Source organism: Vigna umbellata, chromosome 5 (assembly GCF_029865625.1).
Source record: "Vigna umbellata cultivar VRB3 chromosome 5, Vumbellata_1.0, whole genome shotgun sequence".
In the NCBI taxonomy this organism is placed as follows: Eukaryota; Viridiplantae; Streptophyta; class Magnoliopsida; order Fabales; family Fabaceae; genus Vigna; species Vigna umbellata.
Window position 1 is genome coordinate 4742140 of NC_142169.1, and position 22329 is coordinate 4764468.

At 37.9% G+C, this 22329-nt stretch overlaps 1 protein-coding gene and 1 pseudogene across 2 annotated transcripts; one reads left to right on the top strand and one right to left on the bottom strand.

The window, feature by feature from the left end:
- Positions 1–606: 606 nt before the first annotated feature.
- FHA2 (SMAD/FHA domain-containing protein) lies at positions 607–21791 on the top strand. 2 transcript variants are annotated; one of them, XM_088116735.1, is made up of 3 exons: positions 607–1332; positions 18081–18241; positions 21255–21791. In XM_088116735.1, the coding sequence occupies exons 1-3, from the start codon at positions 729–731 to the stop codon at positions 21462–21464; spliced, it is 975 nt and encodes a 324-aa protein (XP_087972861.1). In that variant the 5' UTR covers positions 607–728; the 3' UTR covers positions 21465–21791. The 2 variants fall into 2 exon arrangements, with proteins under 2 accessions (XP_087972861.1, XP_087972862.1); XM_088116736.1 differs by having other exon boundaries at positions 608–1332; positions 18084–18241.
- On the bottom strand, positions 9954–10776 carry LOC148197565 (uncharacterized; annotated as a pseudogene).
- Positions 21792–22329: the final 538 nt, after the last annotated feature.

The following is a 22329-nucleotide window of genomic DNA, read 5'->3' on the forward strand; positions in this document are numbered from 1 at the left end:
AAAATAATTAATATTTTCTTCACAAATCAGACATGCAAAATGACCTTTAATATTGTAACCGCTCAAGTTTCCATATGTTAAGAAATCATTTATGGTGCAAAACAACATTGTACCCAAACCATACAAAAGACAACATTTCTTCAACGAAATCCCAACAAAAGAAGAAAAACACTTCCTCAACCTACTCCCAAAGAGAGAAGAACACTTTGTAAACTAAGACCCACCATGCTAATGCCAACATACAAGAGTAAATTCCAAACCCTAAAGAAAAAGAAGACCCACCACGCTACTGCCACCTATAAACTCATTGGGATACATGCTTGACTTAGGAAATCCACATATACTTCTAACATTTAAACATCTATAAAACATCTATAAACCGTAAAAAATTAGTTTTACCATATTAACATACTTTTTTTCACATCACAGAACAATTAACTTTAACTTTGTTTCTGCGAGCGCATATATATATATATATAACAAATGCAACTTATAGGTATATATTTTATCATGTAAAATTCAATTTTAATTAAGGCCTATTTTAATAATATGAAAAAATAAATGACTTTTCAAGTTATTTGTTAGACATTCCCCTGCGAAAATATAATGAAGCCTTTTGAGAAATTAAATTTTCTCACCACCTTCTTCTTCACTCTCACGCGCTCCCTTTCTCTCACTTTAAACCAAACCCTCTGATTCTCCCCAATTCTGATTCCAATTCCCCGGTGATGTCAAGCGCGGCGGCAGGCGGCGACGTGGAGGCGGGGTTCGCGAAGCTCCAGGGCGAGGACTTCGAGTACTACATGCAGACCTACTCCATCGTCCTCGGCCGCAACTCCAAGAAATCCACCGTCGACGTCGACCTGTCCAGCCTCGGCGGCGGCATGAACATCTCTCGCCACCACGCCCGCATCTTCTACGACTTCGCTCGTCGCCGCTTCGCCCTCGAGGTCCTCGGCAAGAACGGCTGCCTCGTCGAGGGCGTCCTCCACCTCCCGGGCAACCCCCCGGTCAAGCTCGATTCCCAAGATCTGCTCCAAATCGGTGATAAGGAGTTTTACTTTCTCTTGCCTGTTCGTAGCATTTTGGGGGGCCCCGTGGGTCCGCGCCATTACCCTAACCACACTGCCCCTCCAGGGCCCGTCGTGCCGCACTATAACTACCATTTGAGCTCGGGCCCGGGCCCGGGCCCGGTGAAGAAAGCGCCTAGGAGGGAGTATTACGAGGAGGAGTTCGACGACGAGGATGATGTGGGTGCGAGGAAGATGCGGAGAGAGGGGTATGATGGATATGGCTACTCTGGCGGCAAGTCTTCTCTTTCGGCACCAATGGGTTAGTGCTTCTTGAATTATGATTGCGATTATTGATTATGGAGTTGTTTCATGTAGGGCTAATTGGAATTCCAATTGCTCACCTAGTTTTTTTTTTCTTGTTCACGGGGATTTATTGTTTTTATCTTCGGGGAAGGGCATCATGTCTGCTTTTGAGCTAATTCTTCGGCTTCAGTCCATGAAATTTAGTTAGGGGTGAAGTTGTAGTCTTACATTTTCAACTTGCAGTTATAAGGTGGAGTCTGTTAAATTCTTAATATTTAGAATTTTGGTTGATATGCTGGAGGGGCGATAGTGTGAGATGTATCGTTGTTATGGTGTTTGAAATTGTGTTTCATTAGGATCGTTGATTTTTTCAAGGTTAGATTGTTGTTATCTCTTGTAGTGGTCACTTGCCATTATATTTGGTTGTTCCTGTGGTTGGTGTTATTTGCAGTGACTAAAAAGAATGTGGCCTAGATTTATTTAGATAATTTGCTATTTTCCAGAACATCAATCCCCCAGGGAGATGAGTGGCAATGAGGAATAACTGTGGTCTTACAATTAAGTTGGTGGGTGCTAAAGAGAGCATGCTGGTCATGGGAGTCTTCAGAACTTCAATATCTAGGAAATTCTTCTTCATGCTCTCTAATGATATTGCAAACTGTAATCATTATCCTTTCTAACATTTAAGTCTGCAAGGATTTGTCTGGAAGGAACATTTTAGTTTCCATGTTTGTATTGTAATAGGACCTCGGTCTTCACATTTTATAAATTAATACCAATCCCAATTCCTGAATTTCTTGCAATGTTCACTGATCAAACATTTTTTGGTTTTGTTTATTGTATCACCAACTGGATTAATAAAGGTAATATGTAATTGGTTCAAATCATGAATGACACTGCTAAAAGATTATTCCTGAACAACGTTAAAACCACACAATCTTTCACTTGACAGTAATTCTTGTAAGATGCTTGGACTACCCACCAATTCATATAGTCTCAAATATAAAGTTTAGCACATACCTATGGTGTAGACTCAGAATTTTACCTCATATTCAGTGTTTCTAGCTTTGTGTTATGATGATAACATATCTTCACCCTTTCTATTTGAAGCCATGATTGAGCTTCACTGTTATGATGATTTTTAAATTGGGTTGATGCCTAGGGTTTTTCAATATTCTATGCTCTACATTGTGGATGCTAGGAATTAGACAATAATGCAATAATATAACTTTTGATAGCCTAATTGCTGGAAGAGTCTTAAATAGAGCCATAGAAGAGAAGTTTAGGGTAGCGACCATAGTAGACCAAATAGAAGGCGGAATGGTAACTAAGTTTTCTTTGATAGTGGTAGCACATGTTGATTCCAAAAAAGTTCAGTAAACCTAGAGGTTAGGTTTTTCATGTTCTGAAAGTGAAATCTGCAGCTGTAATAGTAGTGAAAATAGTAAAGATTACTTTGACTCAGAAGATAATGATTTCTATCTAGAAAATCTGTTTATGACTTTTGTTTGTTTTTCACTTGTGTATCTCTTGTTTAAGACACCTATGAATTTTTATTGTTGGATACAAATGTAACAAATTTTGAGTAATTTTTGTCTTTTTTGAGAATCTATATGTAAGTAGTACATATTATATGAAATACGTAGATAATTCATGATAGAGGCCATTCCTCTATCTGTTATTCTGCTATAGTGGTTTTGGGCTGCCTGCCTTCTGCAGCTATCCCAGTTTTAAAACATTATTGCAAGAGGACTTGAGTTAGCCATTTTAAGGGATTGAGGATATGTTAAGCCTTGAGATATTATTAATTGAGGGATATGATGTACCCAACCACTGCTTAAACTGTCTAATTCTAAGCTGTCTTTTGTGCTTGGATATTTGACATTTAAGCATGATATATTATAATTTTGCATTTGTTTTTCCTTCTCGCATGTTCATTCTAGTGGAAGCATTGAAGACCAGAAAAGAGAATATATTTATATATGAATAAGCAAAATTCATAAATATAATTAAAATGCAAAAGATAATGAAAGACATCCGTATAATTAATGATAATAACAAGTCTAGATTTTGGAATTTCATGTTCCAAGAATTAAAATAAGAACAAAACATATGATTAATATCTTAAATTTCTAATCATCTCGCACCTCCTCAATCCCAACATCATCTTCAATGTTATCCAATGGGGCATATCCCTCCTTTTCCCCTTCAAAGAAAGCTTGGTTAAAGTATAATAATTCTTCTGTATTTTCTGAGTTAGAGTTGGAATTATGAAGTTCCAATTCATTATCAACCCCAACTTGAATCGTCTCTTTGCACTTCCTTTGTGTTGAGGCCAAAGTTGCACTTCCTCCATTTTTGGAAGCTTGGGAAGATCCAATAATAATACCGCCACTTGATGTTTGCTTTCTTTTATTGCTTGCTTTTTTCCTTGTATAAATTGTTGGCTCACCTACACTTGAAGCTTCATAGACAGTTGTCTAACTAAGATTTGAAAATCATCATAAAATACTGTTAGAATTATTGGTTAGTGTGTGTGAGTTGTGTGTGAGGTGTGTATGTGCTGTATGTGAGGTGTGTTACACTCACTTAATCCTATAAGTATAGGATTAAGGAGAAGGGTGTGAGAGAATCAAGTCATCCAATATACTTTCATTTTAATATGGTATCAGAGTCATGGTTAAAGCCTATCCTAGCGAGTTCTAAGTGGGCATTTCTGTTCTTCTATTCCACCCGCTATCGGGCCGTTATCGGACCACCCAATTTCTACTATCACGCACGAGATGTCTATACCTCGGCGTGAAGGGGGTGTGTTGGAAGTCCCACATCGACTAGAGATAAGGCCAAATTAAAGTATATAAGTGGGTGCAAACCTCACTCTACAAGCCGGTTTTGTGGGGTTGAGTTAGGCTTAAACCCACCTTCTAACAAATACCAACTCACTACTCCCCTACTTTTTATCGTTATCATCCACTTGCCCCACCAACCACTCACTGCACTCATCAATGTCATTAAGTACAATAGGATCAATTTCATCTCTAATATTGTATCTTTGAGCAAGTTGTTGGTTATACATGATGCAAACCTAATCATGCAGTTTTTTGTGGTCAAGCCTATTTCTCTTTCTTGAATGAATATGCATGATATATAAATAAAAAACAATTATTACTTGTTCAAATATACTTCAATTGCATTCACATCTTGATGAGCTACATGTCAAGTGTAAAATTTTGATTGCTAGTCTTTGTAGATTTGGAGCTGGGTGACCATAATTCTTCCACCATTGAGCTATAAAAGCAAATAAAGTAACTTCAAATTTATGAATTATAACTTGAAGTAATTTAAAACACTGGGAATTGTTTAAGTATCTCACTAGGAGTTGTAGTCTTCCTTGATTCTTTGGAGAAGTCATCACCGAATACTACAATTTCAATTTTATAAAGAGGCAACTGAATTTAATTTTTGTTGTATATCTTTACTTGGCACCAACCTCTTGATGCAAGCATACGAACCATTAGTTACTCCAAATCATATTCCATTTCAGGGTTACAATAAAAAAATTCTGGATTTAAAAAGTGTTAGAATAATTATTAAGTCTACCTATGATTAGTATAGCAGGGCCTAAAGTAGGTAGTTGTGTGTTGGGTTATCTATAATGATTGTTCCTAGCAGTCTAGGACAATCTCTTCATCTTCCATCCATCTATTGTATCAGTTTTATCTATATAAATAAGAGAATTGAGAAGGGTCTAACAAGCCCTTCAGAACTATTTTTCTCAGTTTTAGATCTCAAGTTGGTATCAGAGCAGGTTCATCCTGCTCTGGTTTCTGTCCTGGGTTGTCCACCAGCACTGTCACTGCTGTTTGCATCTGTCCGGTGCCGTTCGCCGTTGTTCGCGGCTGTCTCGCCACTATCTGCAGCTGTCAACTGCATTTTGTAGTTCTTCAACTTGGTTGTCCGCCACCTCGCATCTGTCCGCTGCTGTCCACCGCCGTTCGCCGCCGTTCGCCACCGTCCGCCGCCGTCTGCCGCCGGCCGCCGTCACTGTTCCGTCCGGCGACCACTGGATCTGGTTCGCCTCTTCACGCGACAGCCAACCCCACCGGTGGGTTCGCCTGATTCTCCTCCACGCTCCGCCACGCGCCGCCTCTTTGTGCGCTGCGAACAGGCGCGTGCTGTCCACGCGCCACCCTCTGCTCACCGGAAAGTCGCCGCGTCACCTCCATAGCTGTCGCCCTCTGCTCCTCTGTCCGTTCTGCCCCTCAAAATATTACTTTGGCGTGTCCAAAAGCTCCCCTTTAAGAAAACCCTAAGAAACCCCCTAGGGTTTTCTGGTTCTTCACGGTTTTTTCTGGTTCTTCACGGTTTTTTTGGTTCCTTCTCCTCTTTTTATCAAAGAATGGCGTCTGGAAGTGCTCTTTCTTTCTCTGGAAGTCCCTCAATCACTTCCGAAAAGCTAAATGGAAAGAATTATCAATGTTGGTCTGCTGCTGTAGAAATGTGGTTCCTTGGTCAAGGACATTATGTCCACCTCGAGCAGGATGGAAGCCAAGTACCTTCTGACAAAGCTGAACAATGGAAACAAGCTGATTTCCAATTGTGTGCCCTATTGTGGCAATTTGTGGAACCCCGGCTTTTGATATCTCTTAGAGCCTTCAAGACATGTCACACTTTTTGGAAGAAAGCTCAAAGCATTTATGCTAATGATATTCAACGTCTCTATGATACTGCAAACAAGCTCGCCTGTCTCAAAATGACAGACCATGATATGGTCTCATTCATGACTGAAGCCCAAGCAGCTGTGGAAGAATTGAGAATGTTCTTGGAAGTGGAATCTTCGGAAGATATCAAAAAGAAGCTTGACAAGTATTATATGGTGATGATCCTCCGTGCTTTGCATCCAGATTTGAGTCACACCAGAGATCAACTTCTGACAAGTCATGAGGTCCCTTCCTTGGAAGCCTTGACCACACATCTTCTTCGTGTTCCCGTGTCTCAGTCTCAGGAAGCTCATGAAACAATGGAACCATCTGTCATGGTTGCCACGTGAGGAAGAGGAGGACGTGGCACTAGAGGAGGAGGACGTGGAGGTCGAGGACGTCCACAGTGCTCTTACTGTAAGAGGGTGGGTCACACCCAAGAAAACTGCTACTCCTTGCATGGCTTTCCTTCAAAAACCGCCAATATCTCTAAGGCTGAAACTTCCACTTCCAACTCCAAGTTCACTGAGGAAGAGTATCAAGAGTATCTGCGATTAAAGTCTAACAGTTTGGCGCAATCATCTCAGTCCCCAAGTACGTCCACAACTTGCATTTCTCAATCCATGGAAGGTCTAAATTCATGGGTAATTGACTCGGGTGCTTCTGATCACATTTCTGGTAATACCTCATTGTTCTCAACCCTTTCCCTCCAAGAAAAACCCCATTTCATTACCCTTGCAAATGGCTCTAAAACTTGTTCAAAGGGAGTCGGTCATGTCTCCCTGTCTCCTTCTCTAACTCTGAAATCTGTTCTTTTTGTCCCTAACTGTCCATTCAATTTAATTTCCTTAAGTCAGTTAACCAAAATGTTACATTGTTCAATAACTTTCGATTCAAAATCTTTTGTTATACAGGAGCGTGGCTCGGGGAGACAGATTGGAGAAGGATATGAAGCTGGAGGTTTATACCATTTTGGATCTCGTCCATGGGTATCTTGTGTCGCAGCTCTTTCCCCTAAAGTGTTACATGATCGGTTTGGCCATCCTCACTTGTCAAAGTTAAAAAAGATGTGTCCTGAACTTAGTGGTCTTCAGACTTTAGAATGTGAGTCCTGTCAACTAGGAAAACATGTTAGATCTGTCTTTCCAAAAAGGTCTCAATCAATGTGTACTTCTAGTTTCTCTATTATTCATTCTGATGTCTGGGGACCTAGTCGCGTCTCTTCTTTTGGTTTTAGGTATTTTGTTACTTTTATTGATGAGTATTCTAGATGTACTTGGGTTTATCTAATGAAAGATCGCTCTGAATTGTTACCCATTTTCACATTCTTTTTGAATGAAATCAAGAACCAATTTGGTCACGTAATTAAAGTCTTAAGAAGTGATAATGCTAAAGAGTATTTCTCATCAAATTTTTCTTCACTTCTTAGCTCCCATGGTATTTTGCATCAATCCACTTGTCCTCATACACCCCAGCAAAATGGTATAGCCGAAAGAAAAAATAGGCACTTGGTTGAAATGGCTCGTACCCTTTTGCTTGGTGCTAATATTCCTGTTCATCACTGGGGCGATGCCATCTTAACTACATGTTTTCTTATTAATAGGATGCCCTCCTCCTCTCTCAATCATAAAGTTCCTTTCTCCATTCTCTTTCCCAATAATCCTCTCTTTCACACCTCTCCTCGAGTCTTTGGTTGTGTTTGTTTTGTTCACGACATGTCTCCGGGGCTCGACAAGCTCTCTGCTCGTGCGATCAAATGTGTCTTTTTGGGCTATTCTCGGCTTCAAAAAGGGTACCGGTGTTACTCTCCTGAAACCAAAAAGTACTACATGTCTGCCAATGTTACCTTCTTTGAACAGACACCTTTCTTCTCTCCCTCTGTTCAAGATGTTCATATCCTCCACCAGGTCCTTCCTCTTCCAGTGGTTGAGTCTAATATCTCCAATGCCTCAGTCAATCCAAGTCATGCCCAAGGTCCTCCTGAACCTTCCTCTCCACATACTGATATCCTTCGACCCAGTACCCCGGTGAGTAATCCTCTTCCAGAAAATGGTGGATCTCCTCCTTCAGATTCTTCTCCGTCACCATCTCCTGTCACGTCTCCTGGTGAAGATGATTCTGCTTGGCCCATTGCTCTCAGAAAAGGTACTCGTTCCACTCGAAACCCTCATCCCATTTATTTCTTAGTTATCACAGAGTGTCTTCCTCCTTTTATTCCCTTTTATCGTCAGTATCTCCTGTGGTTATTCCTAAAAATGTGAAAGAAGCACTTGATCATCCTGGATGGCGACAAGCCATGATTGAAGAAATGTAGGCTCTTGACCGTAGTCACACTTGGGAGCTTGTGCCACTTCCCCCGGGCAAAAAGGCTGTTGGTTGTCGATGGGTATATGCAATTAAAGTCGGCCCTAATGGTAACATTGATAGGCTCAAAGCCCGGCTGGTTGCAAAAGGGTACACTCAGGTTTATGGTCTTGATTATTGTGACACCTTTTCTCCCGTGGCAAAGATGACTACCATTCGATTGTTCTTTGCAATGGCAGCCATTCGTCATTGGCCACTTCATCAGTTGGATATCAAAAATGCCTTTCTCCATGGTGATCTTGAGGAAGAAGTTTATATGGAGCAACCTCCAGGGTTTGTTGCTCAGGGGGAGTCTGGTATGGTTTGTAAATTGAATCAATCTCTATATGGGCTCAAGCAATCACCACGTGCTTGGTTTGGAAAGTTTAGCTCCATTGTTCAAAAATTTGGGCTAAAACGCAGTGAAGCAGATCATTCAGTCTTTTATTATCATTCGTCTCCCGGGAAATGTGTTTACTTGATAGTATATGTTGATGATATAGTTATTACAGGAAATGATACTGCTGGAATATCTCAGTTGAAGGAGTACTTGTGTAGACATTTCCAAACCAAGGATCTTGGGAGCCTCAAATACTTCCTAGGCATTGAAGTAGCTCAGTCAAAAGATGGAGTTGTAATCTCCCAAAGGAAGTATGCTCTGGATATTTTGCAAGAAACAGGCATGATTGATTGTAGACCTGTTGATAGCCCTATGGATCCAAATCAAAAATTAACAACAGAAGAAGGTGAATTATTCCCCGACCCGGAGAGATATAGGAGGCTAGTTGGAAAACTAATCTATCTCACTATTACAAGGCCGGATCTATCTTTTGCAGTTGGAGTGGTTAGCCAGTTTATGCAAGCTCCATGTGTTGGCCATTGGAATGCTATCATTCGCATTCTAAGGTATGTGAAAAAGGCTCCCGGGCAAGGGCTCTTATATGAAGAAAAAGGAAGTCTTCAGGTATCAGGATATTGTGATGCTGATTGGGCAGGTTCTCCTATTGATAGACGATCTACTACTGGATATTGTGTTTTCCTTGGAGGAAACATTATCTCATGGAAAAGTAAGAAACAAAATGTAGTGGCTCGATCAATAGCTGAGGCTGAATATAGGGCAATGGCTTCATTAACATGTGAACTTATATGGGTGAAGCAGTTCCTTCAGGAGCTTAACTTCTGTGACATCCAGAGTATGAAGATGTATTGTGATAACCAAGCTGCTCTTCACATTGCATCAAATCCAGTGTTTCACGAGAGAACCAAACATATAGAAATTGATTGTCATTTTGTTCGGGAAAAATTATTGTCAAAAGAAATTTGTACTGAGTTTGTTGGATCAAATGACCAACTCGCAGATGTGTTGACTAAGTCGTTAAGGGACCTCGGATTGAGTTTATTTGTTCCAAGCTTGGTACATACAATTTGTATGCTCCAGCTTGAGGGGGAGTGTTAGAATAATTATTAAGTCTACCTATGATTAGTATAGCAGGGCCTAAAGTAGGTAGTTGTGTGTTGGGTTATCTATAATGATTGTTCCTAGCAGTCTAGGACAATCTCTTCATCTTCCATCCATCTATTGTATCAGTTTTATCTATATAAATAAGAGAATTGAGAAGGGTCTAACAAGCCCTTCAGAACTATTTTTCTCAGTTTTAGATCTCAAGTAAAAGTAACCAGTTGCATGTGATGAACGATGAAGCTTGCAAGTTCATCTATTATGAATGATTATAAATACATCACTGTATTTACTTTCGTTGTTTTTGAAAGATTTTAGTATGGTTTCTTTGACCTTCTACATTGCTTCATACATATATCCCATTGTTGTCTTTCTTTCCCTATCTACAAGCCATATCTACAAGCCAAATACATGAATAAGAGAAGCCATGACTTTCAAAGTTAAAACCACATGGTTCCAAAGTGAAGGCATAAGAACAACTTTTAAAGCTTCCCCTCCCCTTAGCTTCCTTAGACAACTTGTTTTTGCTCCATTCATTAGAAGTGAACATCTTTGTCAACTTTCCATTCTCTTAATGAAGTCTTTGTAATGATAAATAAGATGTAGCAAAAGTTTTGTAACATGTTTTACCAATTCCCTCTTGTTTGTGAATTGTCTCAACAAACTCAAGGTAATAGAACGATTGTATATAAAATCAACGAGACTAACTTCCCCTTGGATTGTTTTCCTTAAATTTTCCAATTTCTTCAAGGATCAAGTCTATGCAATGGGCAACATAAGGAGTCCAATATAGATTGGGTCTTTTCTCCTCCAACAACTTACTACCTAATACATAATGGCTTTCATAATATCTGATGACTTGAAGAACATTCTCTTCTCCAATCTCCTCCACAAAGGTATCAAGCATTTGAAATAATTTCTCACTTGTCTTCATAAATTTTGAGCCATCAATGGACATCAATGTTAGAATAATTAGCTGTGTGTGAGCTGTGTATTAGTTGGGTGTGAGTGTTTTCCAACCAGGTTTAGTTGTTTGCATTATATTTCCTATAAATAACATGAAGATAAGAGGTGTATGAAGTCATCAAGAATTGTTATTTACTATTTCTCAATTTTAAGTTGGTATCAAAACAAGTTGATGCCTCTCTATTAGTTTGTAACCTCCGGTGCATTTTTTGCTGCCAACAACCGTGTTCGTCGCCTTCTGTTGTTGTTGGCCACTTTCGCAGTTTTCATTGGTGACCCATGAGTAGGGATTGCCTCTTCAAGCGACGACGAACCCTACTGGGATTGGAGCAAGAAGCCTCTCCATGCGTCGTCAAGCACGTCGATTATAGACGCTGTCTCGAGGTGGGTGAAGCCTATATGCCCCCTTCTAGTCACCAAATCTTCTTCAAACAACCACCGCCTGACTTGTTGGAGCCTTCTCCATTGGTTTCCAACCAGGTTTAGTTGTTTGCATTATATTTCCTATAAATAACATGAAGATAAGAGGTGTATGAAGTCATCAAGAATTATGTTATTTACTATTTCTCAATTTTAAGTTGGTATCAAAACAAGTTGATGCCTCTCTATTAGTTTGTAACCTCCGGTGCATTTTTTGCTGCCAACAACCGTGTTCGTCGCCTTTTGTTGTTGTTGGCCACTTTCGCAGTTTTCGTTGGTGACCCATGAGTAGGGATTGCCTCTTCAAGCGACGACGAACCCTACTGGAATTGGAGCAAGAAGCCTCTCCATGCGTCGTCAAGCACGTCAATTATAGACGCTGTCTCGAGGTGGGTGAAGCCTATATGCCCCCTTCTAGTCACCAAATCTTCTTCAAACAACCACCGCCTGACTTGTTGGAGCCTTCTCCATTGGTTTCCAACCAGGTTTAGTTGTTTGCATTATATTTCTATAAATAACATGAAGATAGTTTTCTCCGTGTAGGAAGGCATTTTGAACATCTAGCTGGTATAGGGACCACTTCTTTGATGCAGCAATAGCCAGTAAAGTCCTAATCTTCACAAACTGAAGTTAAGGTTTCCTCCAAATCTATCCAATATTTATTCTTGAGCAAAGCCTTGAACAGGACGAGAGGAATAATGGCCTACCTCAGGCATGTTGTCTGGAACTGGATCATGGCTTGAGTCTGGAGAGGGAGAAGCGTTGGTTTACTGATCTCTTTCAGGTCCTGGCTTAGCTTCAACAAGATCTGGTGTTAGACGAAGTTTCTTTCTGGTATACACTTAGGTGTATGAAGTCATCAAGAATTATGTTATTTACTATTTCTCAATTTTAAGTTGGTATCAAAACAAGTTGATGCCTCTCTATTAGTTTGTAATCTCTGGTGCATTTTTTGCCGCCAACAACCGTGTTTGTCGCCTTCTGTTGTTGCTAGCCACTGTCGTAGTTCTCGTTGGTGACCACTGAGTAGGGATTGCCTCTTCAAGCGACTACGAACCCTACTGGAATTGGAGCAAGAAGCCTCTCCATGCGTCGTCAAGCACATCGATTATAGACGCTGTCTCGAGGTGCGTGAAGCCTATGTGCCTCCTTCTAGTCACCAAATCTTCTTCAAACAACCACCGCCTGACTTGTTGGAGCCTTCTCCATTGGTTTCCACCATCTATTCTTCTTTCTGAGAAGAATTCGTGTGTATTCCAGCATCAAATCACTAAATCCTTTACTTGAACCCTAGGCTCTCCTATGTGTTGAAGATTTTACATTGTATCACCATCTCAACTTGTGTACTTGTAGAAAGGGAGGTTTTGGCAATGGAAGAATACGTCCTCAATGCATATATTGTAAAAGAATTGGCCATACCCGAGGAAATTGCTACTCTTCACATGGTTTTCCAATAAGTCAGCCAATATTTCCATGACTGAAGTTTTTAATAAAAAGCTTTCAACTGAAGAATATAAGGAATATCTTATGTTAAAGTCTTGCACCAAACACCATCTTTCACCCATCCTATTTTACCTACCCATCATTGGGGTGATGCCATTCTTACTGCCGTCTTTCTTATTAATAGAATGTCCTCTTTTTCTTTGAACAACAATGTTCCATATTCCATTATGTTTCCAAACGAACCTCTATTTTCTATTTCTCCTTTAGTATTTCGTTGTGTTTTGTTCATTGTATGTCTCCAAGTTTGGACAAACGTTCAGCTCGAGCTATCAAATGTGTCTTCTTTCCATATTCATGTCTTCAAAAAGGATATTGATGTTATTCTCCTGAAACAAGAAAATATTACATGTTTTCTTGGTCACCTTTTTTGAAGAAACTCCATTCTTCTCGTCTTCTGCACAAGATTTAAACTTTGTCCAACAAGTCTTGCATATGCCTTTTGTTGAACCCTCCCCGTATACAATTCCAAACACTATTCCATCTTCTTCCAATACTTCAAATTCATCTCATTAGCCTTCGAATACTTCAAATTCCTCTTAGCCTTCTAATTAGGGATGACAAAAGAATCCGCGCCCACGGATATCCGCAGATAAAATCTGTGACGGATAGTTGGTACTTGCAGATATTTACTATTTGTGGGTTGAGGGTAGCGGCTTTTTTATTACCCACTTATAAATGGATCGGGCGTGGGTATTATATTATCCGTACCCGCAGATATCCGCTACCCACAAAAAATAAAAATAAAAATTTAATTTATGTTTTATTAAGTTAAATTTAATTAAAATTAACATTAATTTATATTTTATAAGGTTAAATATAATTAAAATTAAATTTTAATTTATATTTAATTTAATATATATTATATTTTATATATTTTTTGTAATTTTATTTAAGTTTTATTATAATATTTTATAAAAATATATTTTTTTAAATATTTGCGGGTATCCGCGGGTTTTAAAAAATCTGCGGGTATTTTTTAAGACGATATCTGTACGGGTAGCGGGTGGATTTCTTTTTGTCAGGTCGGGTTGCGGTTAGGCACTATCCGTACCCGACCCAACCCATTGCCATCCCTACTTCTAATGCTTCAAATTCCTCTGATCAACCTAGTTCTCGTATACCATTACCTCTAACTCAGATGAGTTGTCAAATACCACATGATGAATCCTCTTCATCAAGTCCTTCACCATCATTTTCCCCAACTACGACTCCTCCTGATAATAAGGTTTCTAGTTGGCCTATTGCCATTCACAAAGGGACTTGATCTACTTGCAACTCTCATATAATTTTGAGTTAAATATGTTTTTGGTCCCTTAACTTTCAATGAAAATTGGAATTAGTCCTTATTCAAAACTTTGGCCCAATTTAGTTCCCCAACTTTAGAAATGTGTGGATTTAGTCCTTTTAACTAAATCTTGTTAGGTTTATTTGACGTTTCAAATACGTTTCACGATAACATTTGAGTTGTTTACACAGTTTGACCCATTTTCGTTTCAATGTTAATCGAGAATCGCGTTTGAAACATCAAATAAACTTTACAAAATTTGGTTAAAAGGACTAAATCCACGTAGTTTTAAAGATGAGGGACAAAATTGGTCCATAGTTTCAAAGAGGGACCAAAAACATATGTACATGGATGTGGTTGATGAAAAATTGATTGGAATTATTTTCTATCTCAGATTTTATAGTGAAATCATAAGCACCATTTGATATATCCATTCATGTTTATGGGAGTGGAAATACGTGTGCCTATCTCACCAATTCTAGCAATTCATGTCTTCCAATGGTATTTTTTTTATCAAACTTCATGTCCTTATACTCAATAAAACGGGGTAGGTAAACTCAAAAATAGACTTAATGAAACTAGTTGAACTCTTCTCTTTCATAGTTATGTTCCACACTGTTTCTAGGGGGATGTTGTCTTAATCACATGTTATCTCATATCGGATGCCATTATCTGTCCTTAATGGTAGGGTACTTATCTGTCCTTAATGATCATGTACCTTAATTTATCCTTTTTCCTCATTCTCATCTATACATCCTACCTCCTTGTGCTTTTGGTTACACATGTTTTGTACATATCCTCACAATTGATCAAGATAAACTCTCGTCAATTGTTCAAGTGTGTCTTTTTAAGATATCATCGTCTCAAAAGGAGGATTGATGTTTCTCACTTGAACTTAATTGATATTATGTTTTCATTGATGTTTCTTTCTGAGTTTGTATGATATTATATTCTTGTTCATTCTAATAAGTACATTTGTAGTTAGTTTCCTATTTTTGTCTTCCTTCGTCACCAAATGACTGTCATACCTTAGGAGGCTTCTCCAACATCACTTAAGGTATATAAATGCCACCAATGGCCTAGTGGCATTATAGTAAAGGACCTATCTTCAATGGATAATGATATAATGGAGACAATGTTCATCCTTCCTCGACACTCTTACCAAATCTAGTCTCTAAAAATGACTAGCCTATTGATACTAAAAAATGTTTACATTCTACTTGTAATCCTTCTTGCTATGCTAATCTCAATTATCATCAACTGTCCTTCATATTGTTGGAAGTCCCGCATCGATTAGAGATAAGGTCAATTTATAGTATATAAGTAGGTGCAAACCTCACCTTACAAGCTGATTTTGTGGGATTGAATTAGGCTTAAATTCCACTTCTTAACATGGTATCAGAGCTTGGTTAAAGCCTATCCTAGCCAGATTTGTGTGGATATGTTTTTCCTCTCGCTATCGGGCCACTATCAGACCAATCATTGATGTCTAGTCTCACGCTCCACATGTATATATTTTGGTGTGAGGGGTGTGTGTTGGAAGTCCCACATCGACTAGAGATAAGGCCAATTTATAATATATAAGTGGGTGCAAACCTCACCTTACAAGCCGGTTTTGTGAGGTTGAGTTAGGCTTAAAGTCCACTTCTTAATACATACATTATATTTGTTTGTTTTCGATATCTTTTGTTCCTATTTCTTGGTCTTTAGTTGAATCTTTTACCGCATTGAAAGTGGTGACAAACAATGATTGATGAGACGTGTGCTCTTCAAAGTAGTGATACTTGGGGATGAGTTGGTTTCTCTTCTAGGTGATAGATAAATCAATTGTTGGGTTTTGATAGTTCTACAATCTTAAAACAACCCTTGATGGTAAAATTGATGGTGATAAAACTCGCTTGGATGTCAAAGAATACACATGAATCTATGGACAAGATTACACTAACACTTTCTCTCTTTCTGCCACAATGATATCTATTCAACTTCTCTTCTCCATTGCAGCTATTCGTCACTGCACTCTATTTCAGCCTCACATCATGAATGCATTTCTACATGATCTTGATGAGGAAGCCTACATAAAACAACTTCTTAGATTTGTTGCTTAGGAGGAGTTGTCTGATATGGTTTGTCGTCTTCATGTGTCCTTGTATGACCTCAGGCAATCTATCCTTTGCATGGTTTGGGCATTCTATCTACCTATACGTGGCAGATATTCTTATCACAAGTTGTGATAAGGAGGGTATTGCCCAACTTGAACAATACTTTTATTGAAAAGTTCCCAACAAAAGATCTTGGACACTTGGGGTATTTGCTTGATGTAGAAGTTGCATAGTCCAAGGATGATTTGATCATATCTCTAAGTAAACATGCTCTAGACATTTTATACGAAGCAGGGATGTTAAATGTTAAGCCTGTGGTCACACCAATGGATCTGACTGTGAATCTTGTACCTGACTAAGGAGAATTGTTTTCTGACTCATGGACATCTAGATTGTATATGTATTGTTGGGAATGCTTTTATTTATTCCTGGCTCATATATTATTATTAGAAGATCCTCTATTTATTGTGTTGATTATGTTCTCTCAATATAAATAAAGCACCCATCTTGTCTGGAGAACATAATTTCAGCCCCAAGTCTGTTTCCTATAGTTTAACATGTTAGAGATCTCACATCAATTATATATATGGTTAAAGGTTGAGATAGACCTAAATCCACTTTCTAAAATGGATCAGATTTGATCCAAGTGAGTGTTATTGAACTTATTATGCTACCTATTATCAAGCTACTAGCGGATCACTCATAAATATTTATTCAACATGTTCATTCTTCAATGTAAGAGGGTGTGTTGGAGATACCAAAATGGACTAGAGATATATATTTGAATTATAATATGTAAATAGGTGCAAATTTCACCTTATATGCTAGTTCTATAGGGTTGGGTTAGGTCTAAATCCATTTTCTAAGAATCCTTATCCAGATAAGTTAGCCAATCCTTTTTATCTTTATCTTTGAAAACAGGAATTGTTTAGTCATCCTTTTTATTTTATTTATATTTATCCTTTGTATTCTTTATAGGGGAGTGGCAGAATTGAGAGATTAGATTTGAGTATTCTTGGTTTCTTCCCTTTAAATAATTGGGAAGAGGAAACTAAATAGTTTACAAAGGATATCCATTGGAAGAGTGTTACTCCCTCCACCACCCCATCTTCTCCCTTCACCTCCCCAATTTTTTCTAAATTCCAATCTTACCCTTTTTACTTTTACCTTTACCTATTTCACTTTTTATTTTTTAAAACCCTAATTCCCTTTCACTTTCACTCTTTCTCATTTGGTGTGTGCAATTTTGCTTTTTCAAAATTACCCTATATATAAGGCACATAAACCGCAACTTTTCTACAATCCCTCCATTCTACTTTTATTTTTCTACATTTTTTACACTGAGCAAATAGAGAAGACAATTTAAAATATATTTTAAAGAATTCGTTTTTTATAACTTTTTAATTGCAATACTCAATAACGACTCTTTTTTTTTAATCTTCAAAAATCTATATTTTTTGTGGGATATCAACGTTTAGTCGTTGCATGGTAAACCTAGGTGGAAAAGTTATTGTACCCTCGTGAAACTTGTAAATAGGAATTAGTGATTTTGTTATGAATAATATTTTTTAAATATGAAATTCTTCAAATGTTTTATTCCCCATTAATTTCTTTGATGGAAATACAACATAGAATCAAAAACTTGTTCTTAATATCAGAGATTGAAATTATTTAATCGTGGAACATGTTTATTCTTTTCAATACATGAATGCATTAAAAGGTAGAAGTGAAAAAGTTCACCTAAAGGAGGCTAAATATTCTCTCTGTAAAGGAAAGGAAAACATAAGAGAAGCAAGCTGATTTTGTTCAGAAATACAATGAAGCTGTCCTACCAAATTAGTAAATAGGAAATCCATGCATTTTATCCAGCTTGTAAACTTTTCTTTATTGGTGTTATCTCAGTTGCGTGTTCTTTTGCACGAGATCCAACTTCTATGCTGCATGAATAGCTTCAGAATTTGTAATATCACTGCAATGGTTTGGTTCCAGCAGATAAGAAGTCTGAAGGAAGATCCCGGGTAGATCGAGATGCTGACAATCTTCAGCTTCAGCAGCTGGAAGAAAAGGACGTAGTATCATCTGTAGCTACTGTTCTCTCTGATCTTTGTGGGCCTGGAGAGTGGATGCCTATGGAGAAACTTCACGCGGAGGTCAGTTTTTATCATTTTGTTTTATGTTGCTGCAACTTCCTGTTTTGTTTTCTTTTACCATTTTATTTTATTAGGCTGGAGTCATAGTTCTGGAAAAGGAAATCATTTTCTTTTCTAGCATTCAAATTCTTCACTATAGGCTTTAAAACCATTGGGGCAGAAACTGAGTTCCATTTATGTAATTCAAACTCAGCCCCTTCTTTCTTCTCCTTTCTATGGACCCTGCTTCTAGTTGCTGCCACCATTTCTGTTGACTCCTCTGTCATCCTTCCTGTGGCCAACTGTACAGAGTTGAGTCTGACAGTCCCACTGCAGTATTGGGTTTGCTCAAAACCCATTGCCTCCAGAACACAGTGCCACCCTGCCACCCTCTATGTCTGTTCCCTCTGCCGTCCATCTAATGCCTGAAACTGCTTTTTTTATCTCCCGCTGATGATATCATTTTAAAGGTTCATGTTCACCTGTACTCTCTTTATCAGCAATCCTCTCATCATCTTCTTGGTTTCCCTGCCCGAGTGCTTCAAACTGAATCCTGTTCGGTGCTTTGCCTCATTATGCGATCTTGAAACTGTCCCCTAATAAAACCTAAAGGTACTGCGTGTTATGTTGGTAAAAGGAGTTTCCTACAGTTAGGATATAGGGTGGAGTCATGCCCATAACTGTCATGAAATTGTATGATTCCAGGCATTATCCTGGCTTGCTGTCCACAGCATTAAAATGCGATGCATGCTCGAAGTTGACCACTGTGAAAACTCCAAAGTTGACAGTACTGAGGGTAAAAGCAGTTTTGAACCCCTATTATGGTTGAGGCTACTAGTCATTCCAGAAAACGCTGAAAAATTGTATGTTTTTGTGCATATAGCATCTGTGATGGCTACAACATTAAGTTTTATTGCAAATTTAAAATGGTTGCAGTATAGTTTGCAACATATATCTCTCCACTTTGGAACACATTACAAATGAATTGAATGTTTTACAGTATTGTTGATGTTAAATAGCTGTGCATGTCAAACAATCACAGAAGTATTGCAGGATATGTAACACTGCAGCATGGTTGCCATTCAGATTTTTTTTTGCTCATTACATAATTTATACCATATAAAAATGCTAATAAAAAAAGACTTAATTCATGACATTCATAATTAACAAAAAAATACGTCTTAAACAGAACGTGCAAGTAAATAACAATTGAAGTTGATGAAAAAACAAGTTTAGGCCTCTAAGTCTCTAACTCTGAGGATACCCACAAGGGTTACTGTTTGTGTCTATCGGAGACAGATGGCAACAAAACTCAGCTTGGAGAAAACAAAAAAGAACTCAAATCAGAAACTAAAAACCAGAGGAAAATAAATAATACTGGTTGAAAAGCAATAACCTGTGGGACAGTGAGAGCAAAAAGGGGAAAGCAGGTAACCTGGTTTAAAAAGGTGCAGACTCAGTGGACAGATGCACAGTCACTGGACAAAACTAGGTCATTGCAAGAAAACAGACAGAGCAATTGGTTGATTGATGGGTCATAGTACTCTATAATTGGATTAAAGAGAGAACAAATAGAAGAAAAAAAGCTCAAGGCGTTGTATCCCAAAATGTTTTGAAATGCTTCTATTTTTAACCTTCAAACCCTAAAAATTCCTCTGCAACATTAAAAATTGGGCTATTTCTGTTTTTGAATGCTTTCATGAAAGCATCCTAGGTATGAGTGAAACTCCTGTGGTGGTATCAATTACTTTTGACACTAAAACACAATGTAACTACCTCAGAATAGTGGCCAGCTGCCATTATGTGATGCAATGCTGCTATAGTCGTACAATTTATGCTATTCACAACATTGATAGATTATTTGAATAAAGTTTACTTATTATTCTTACTCAGAAGAATTAAATGACTCAACAAATAAGGGTAAATGCCAATCATAACAATTGAAGCTAAAAGCAAATCCAAACAAATTTGAGTGGAATTATATTTGTAGGCAACTAAAGTGAAAATGGATTTCCAATTCCAAATATAAGAGCATTTAGTCCTGTTTTTAATTTTGGGCTTTCATTTCATTTATGTTTTCATTTTCTAACTATAGAACTGTTGCCTTGTTTTCCATGTTTGTTGATTTCAAAGATTTGCATAGGAAACAAAAAAAAATTCTGTCTTTCTTTGTACAAATCTCTTAGAACAAGAAATATATTGAGTTGGAGATCTCACATCAACCAAAGATTACACCATTTATAGTATATAAGTAGGTGTAAACTTTTCCTCATAAACAGGTTTTGTAAGGTTAAGTTTGGTTTAAAATCCACTTTTTAAGATGATATCAAAATCAATCCTAGCATGATTACTATTGGGTCACTATTAGACCACTCACAAATATCTAGTCTCATGCTAGATATGTGCAGTTCTCGATATCGACTAAAGATAATGTCAAATTATAAGTAGGTGCAAATCTCACTTTATAAGCCAGTTTTGTAAGGTTGAATAACTTAAAGTTTACTTTCTAAATGAAAACAAAGTGACAACTTTGCAATTTAAAAATGAAAACAGAAAATAAAATTTTCCCTATTGTTCTTATAAATTTCAGAGGAAGAGATTTTATTCATAAACACTCTTGTACTGGTTAATTCCAGCCTCTTAAAATTCTCAAGCTCATGGCATATACAATTTTTTTGTATTGACACAATTATCCATCTGGCTAATTACTTCAGGATTTCTAGGGTTAGATAACCTGTTACATTGTTGTCTAACAGTAAGCGGTTTTCTGAGAGCTTACAATGTAACATTGATGTTTTTGTAGCAATTGCCAGACTAGTAGTGTGATGCTTTTCCATCTATTATATATATGATCAGACTAAGAATATGAAAATATTGGCGCGTGTGATAATCTGCTATGCGTCAAGATTATCCTAATATAAGCTTAAAATGCATCATTATACATCTAAAACATGTTGGCTATGGTTCAGGAACTCATTCATTTAATTCTGAGTGCTGAACTTATATTTTATTTTTTTCTTTTCTTTTTGTTTAGCTGTTGGAGCAATATAGCAGTGTTTGGCATCATAGTAGAGTGAGAAGGTATCTGACATCAGAAGATTGGCCAGGTCCAGAATCCAAAGGGAAGCCTTGGTATGGTTTGCTTATGCTGTTAAGGAAGTACCCGGAGCATTTTGTCATCAACACAAGGTCCAAGGGCCGTGTCACCCTGGAGTTTGTTTCTCTTGTCTCTCTTCTATCCTGACCACATTGTCACTAAAGCTCAAATTGAAAAGGAAATAACCATCAGCCCTGGTTGCTTCTAACAGTGATATATGGTTTAGCTCTAAAACTGTATAAATGTACTTTTGTTGCTTTCTTTTTGGGTAATTTCTTGTAACTAGGTAAATATGTCCCCCTCTCCCCCAGTGCTCTGAGAGCAAAATTAACCATTAGTTCTTACTTTTTTCATGGATTTAGAAAATGGGACTAAGACTTAAACATCAGAGTTGGGCGTGTCCAGTTTATTCATTCTATAAAAATGTAGGACCACTCCTAGAATTAATATTAAACTGCTCGCGGTTAAGATGCATTATTCACGCTCCATTATGTTTTCTATGTGAATGCCACATGTGGGAATTTTTGGCATTGCTGTATTGCATGTTGGTCTAGGCCTTCACACTGGTGTTTTGTGTGTTGAGCTATAGGTCCTTTTGTGTGGGCATTTCTTTCTGCATTTCCATAAATTTTAAAATTCCTAGTTTACCCTTGTGGTATTAAATGACAATGGATAGGAGGTTTTGTTGGCGTGTTATTGTGCTTTTTTTGAGTGTTTTTACACACTTCATCTTTGTGGTGGTGCTTGGTGATGCTGAAGTGTAGAGTGGATGTTGAATCAAGATTGTGGTGGAGTGAAGAAAGGGAAGCTTGGATAGGTAAGTTGCTCGTTTTGTTTTGATGATTTTCTCTAGTTTGTGATTTTGAATTTGATTTCTGGATTGTGCAATTTAAAAACCTCTTGGGTTGTGCAATCCAGAAGAATTTTGCCGTTTAAATTGTACAATTTGAAATGAATTCTCGAAGTCCAAATGTATTGTGGATTGTACAATTTGAAAGCCAAAATTAACTTA

Bases quoted from the DNA above. Each gene is read 5' to 3' on its own strand.
- FHA2 (XM_088116735.1), top strand. From the start codon at position 729: ATGTCAAGCGCGGCGGCAGGCGGCGACGTGGAGGCGGGGTTCGCGAAG. The intron at 1,333-18,080 runs GTTAGTGCTTCT...GTTTGGTTCCAG, and splicing joins TTCTCTTTCGGCACCAATGG to CAGATAAGAAGTCTGAAGGA. The intron at 18,242-21,254 runs GTCAGTTTTTAT...CTTTTTGTTTAG, and splicing joins TGGAGAAACTTCACGCGGAG to CTGTTGGAGCAATATAGCAG.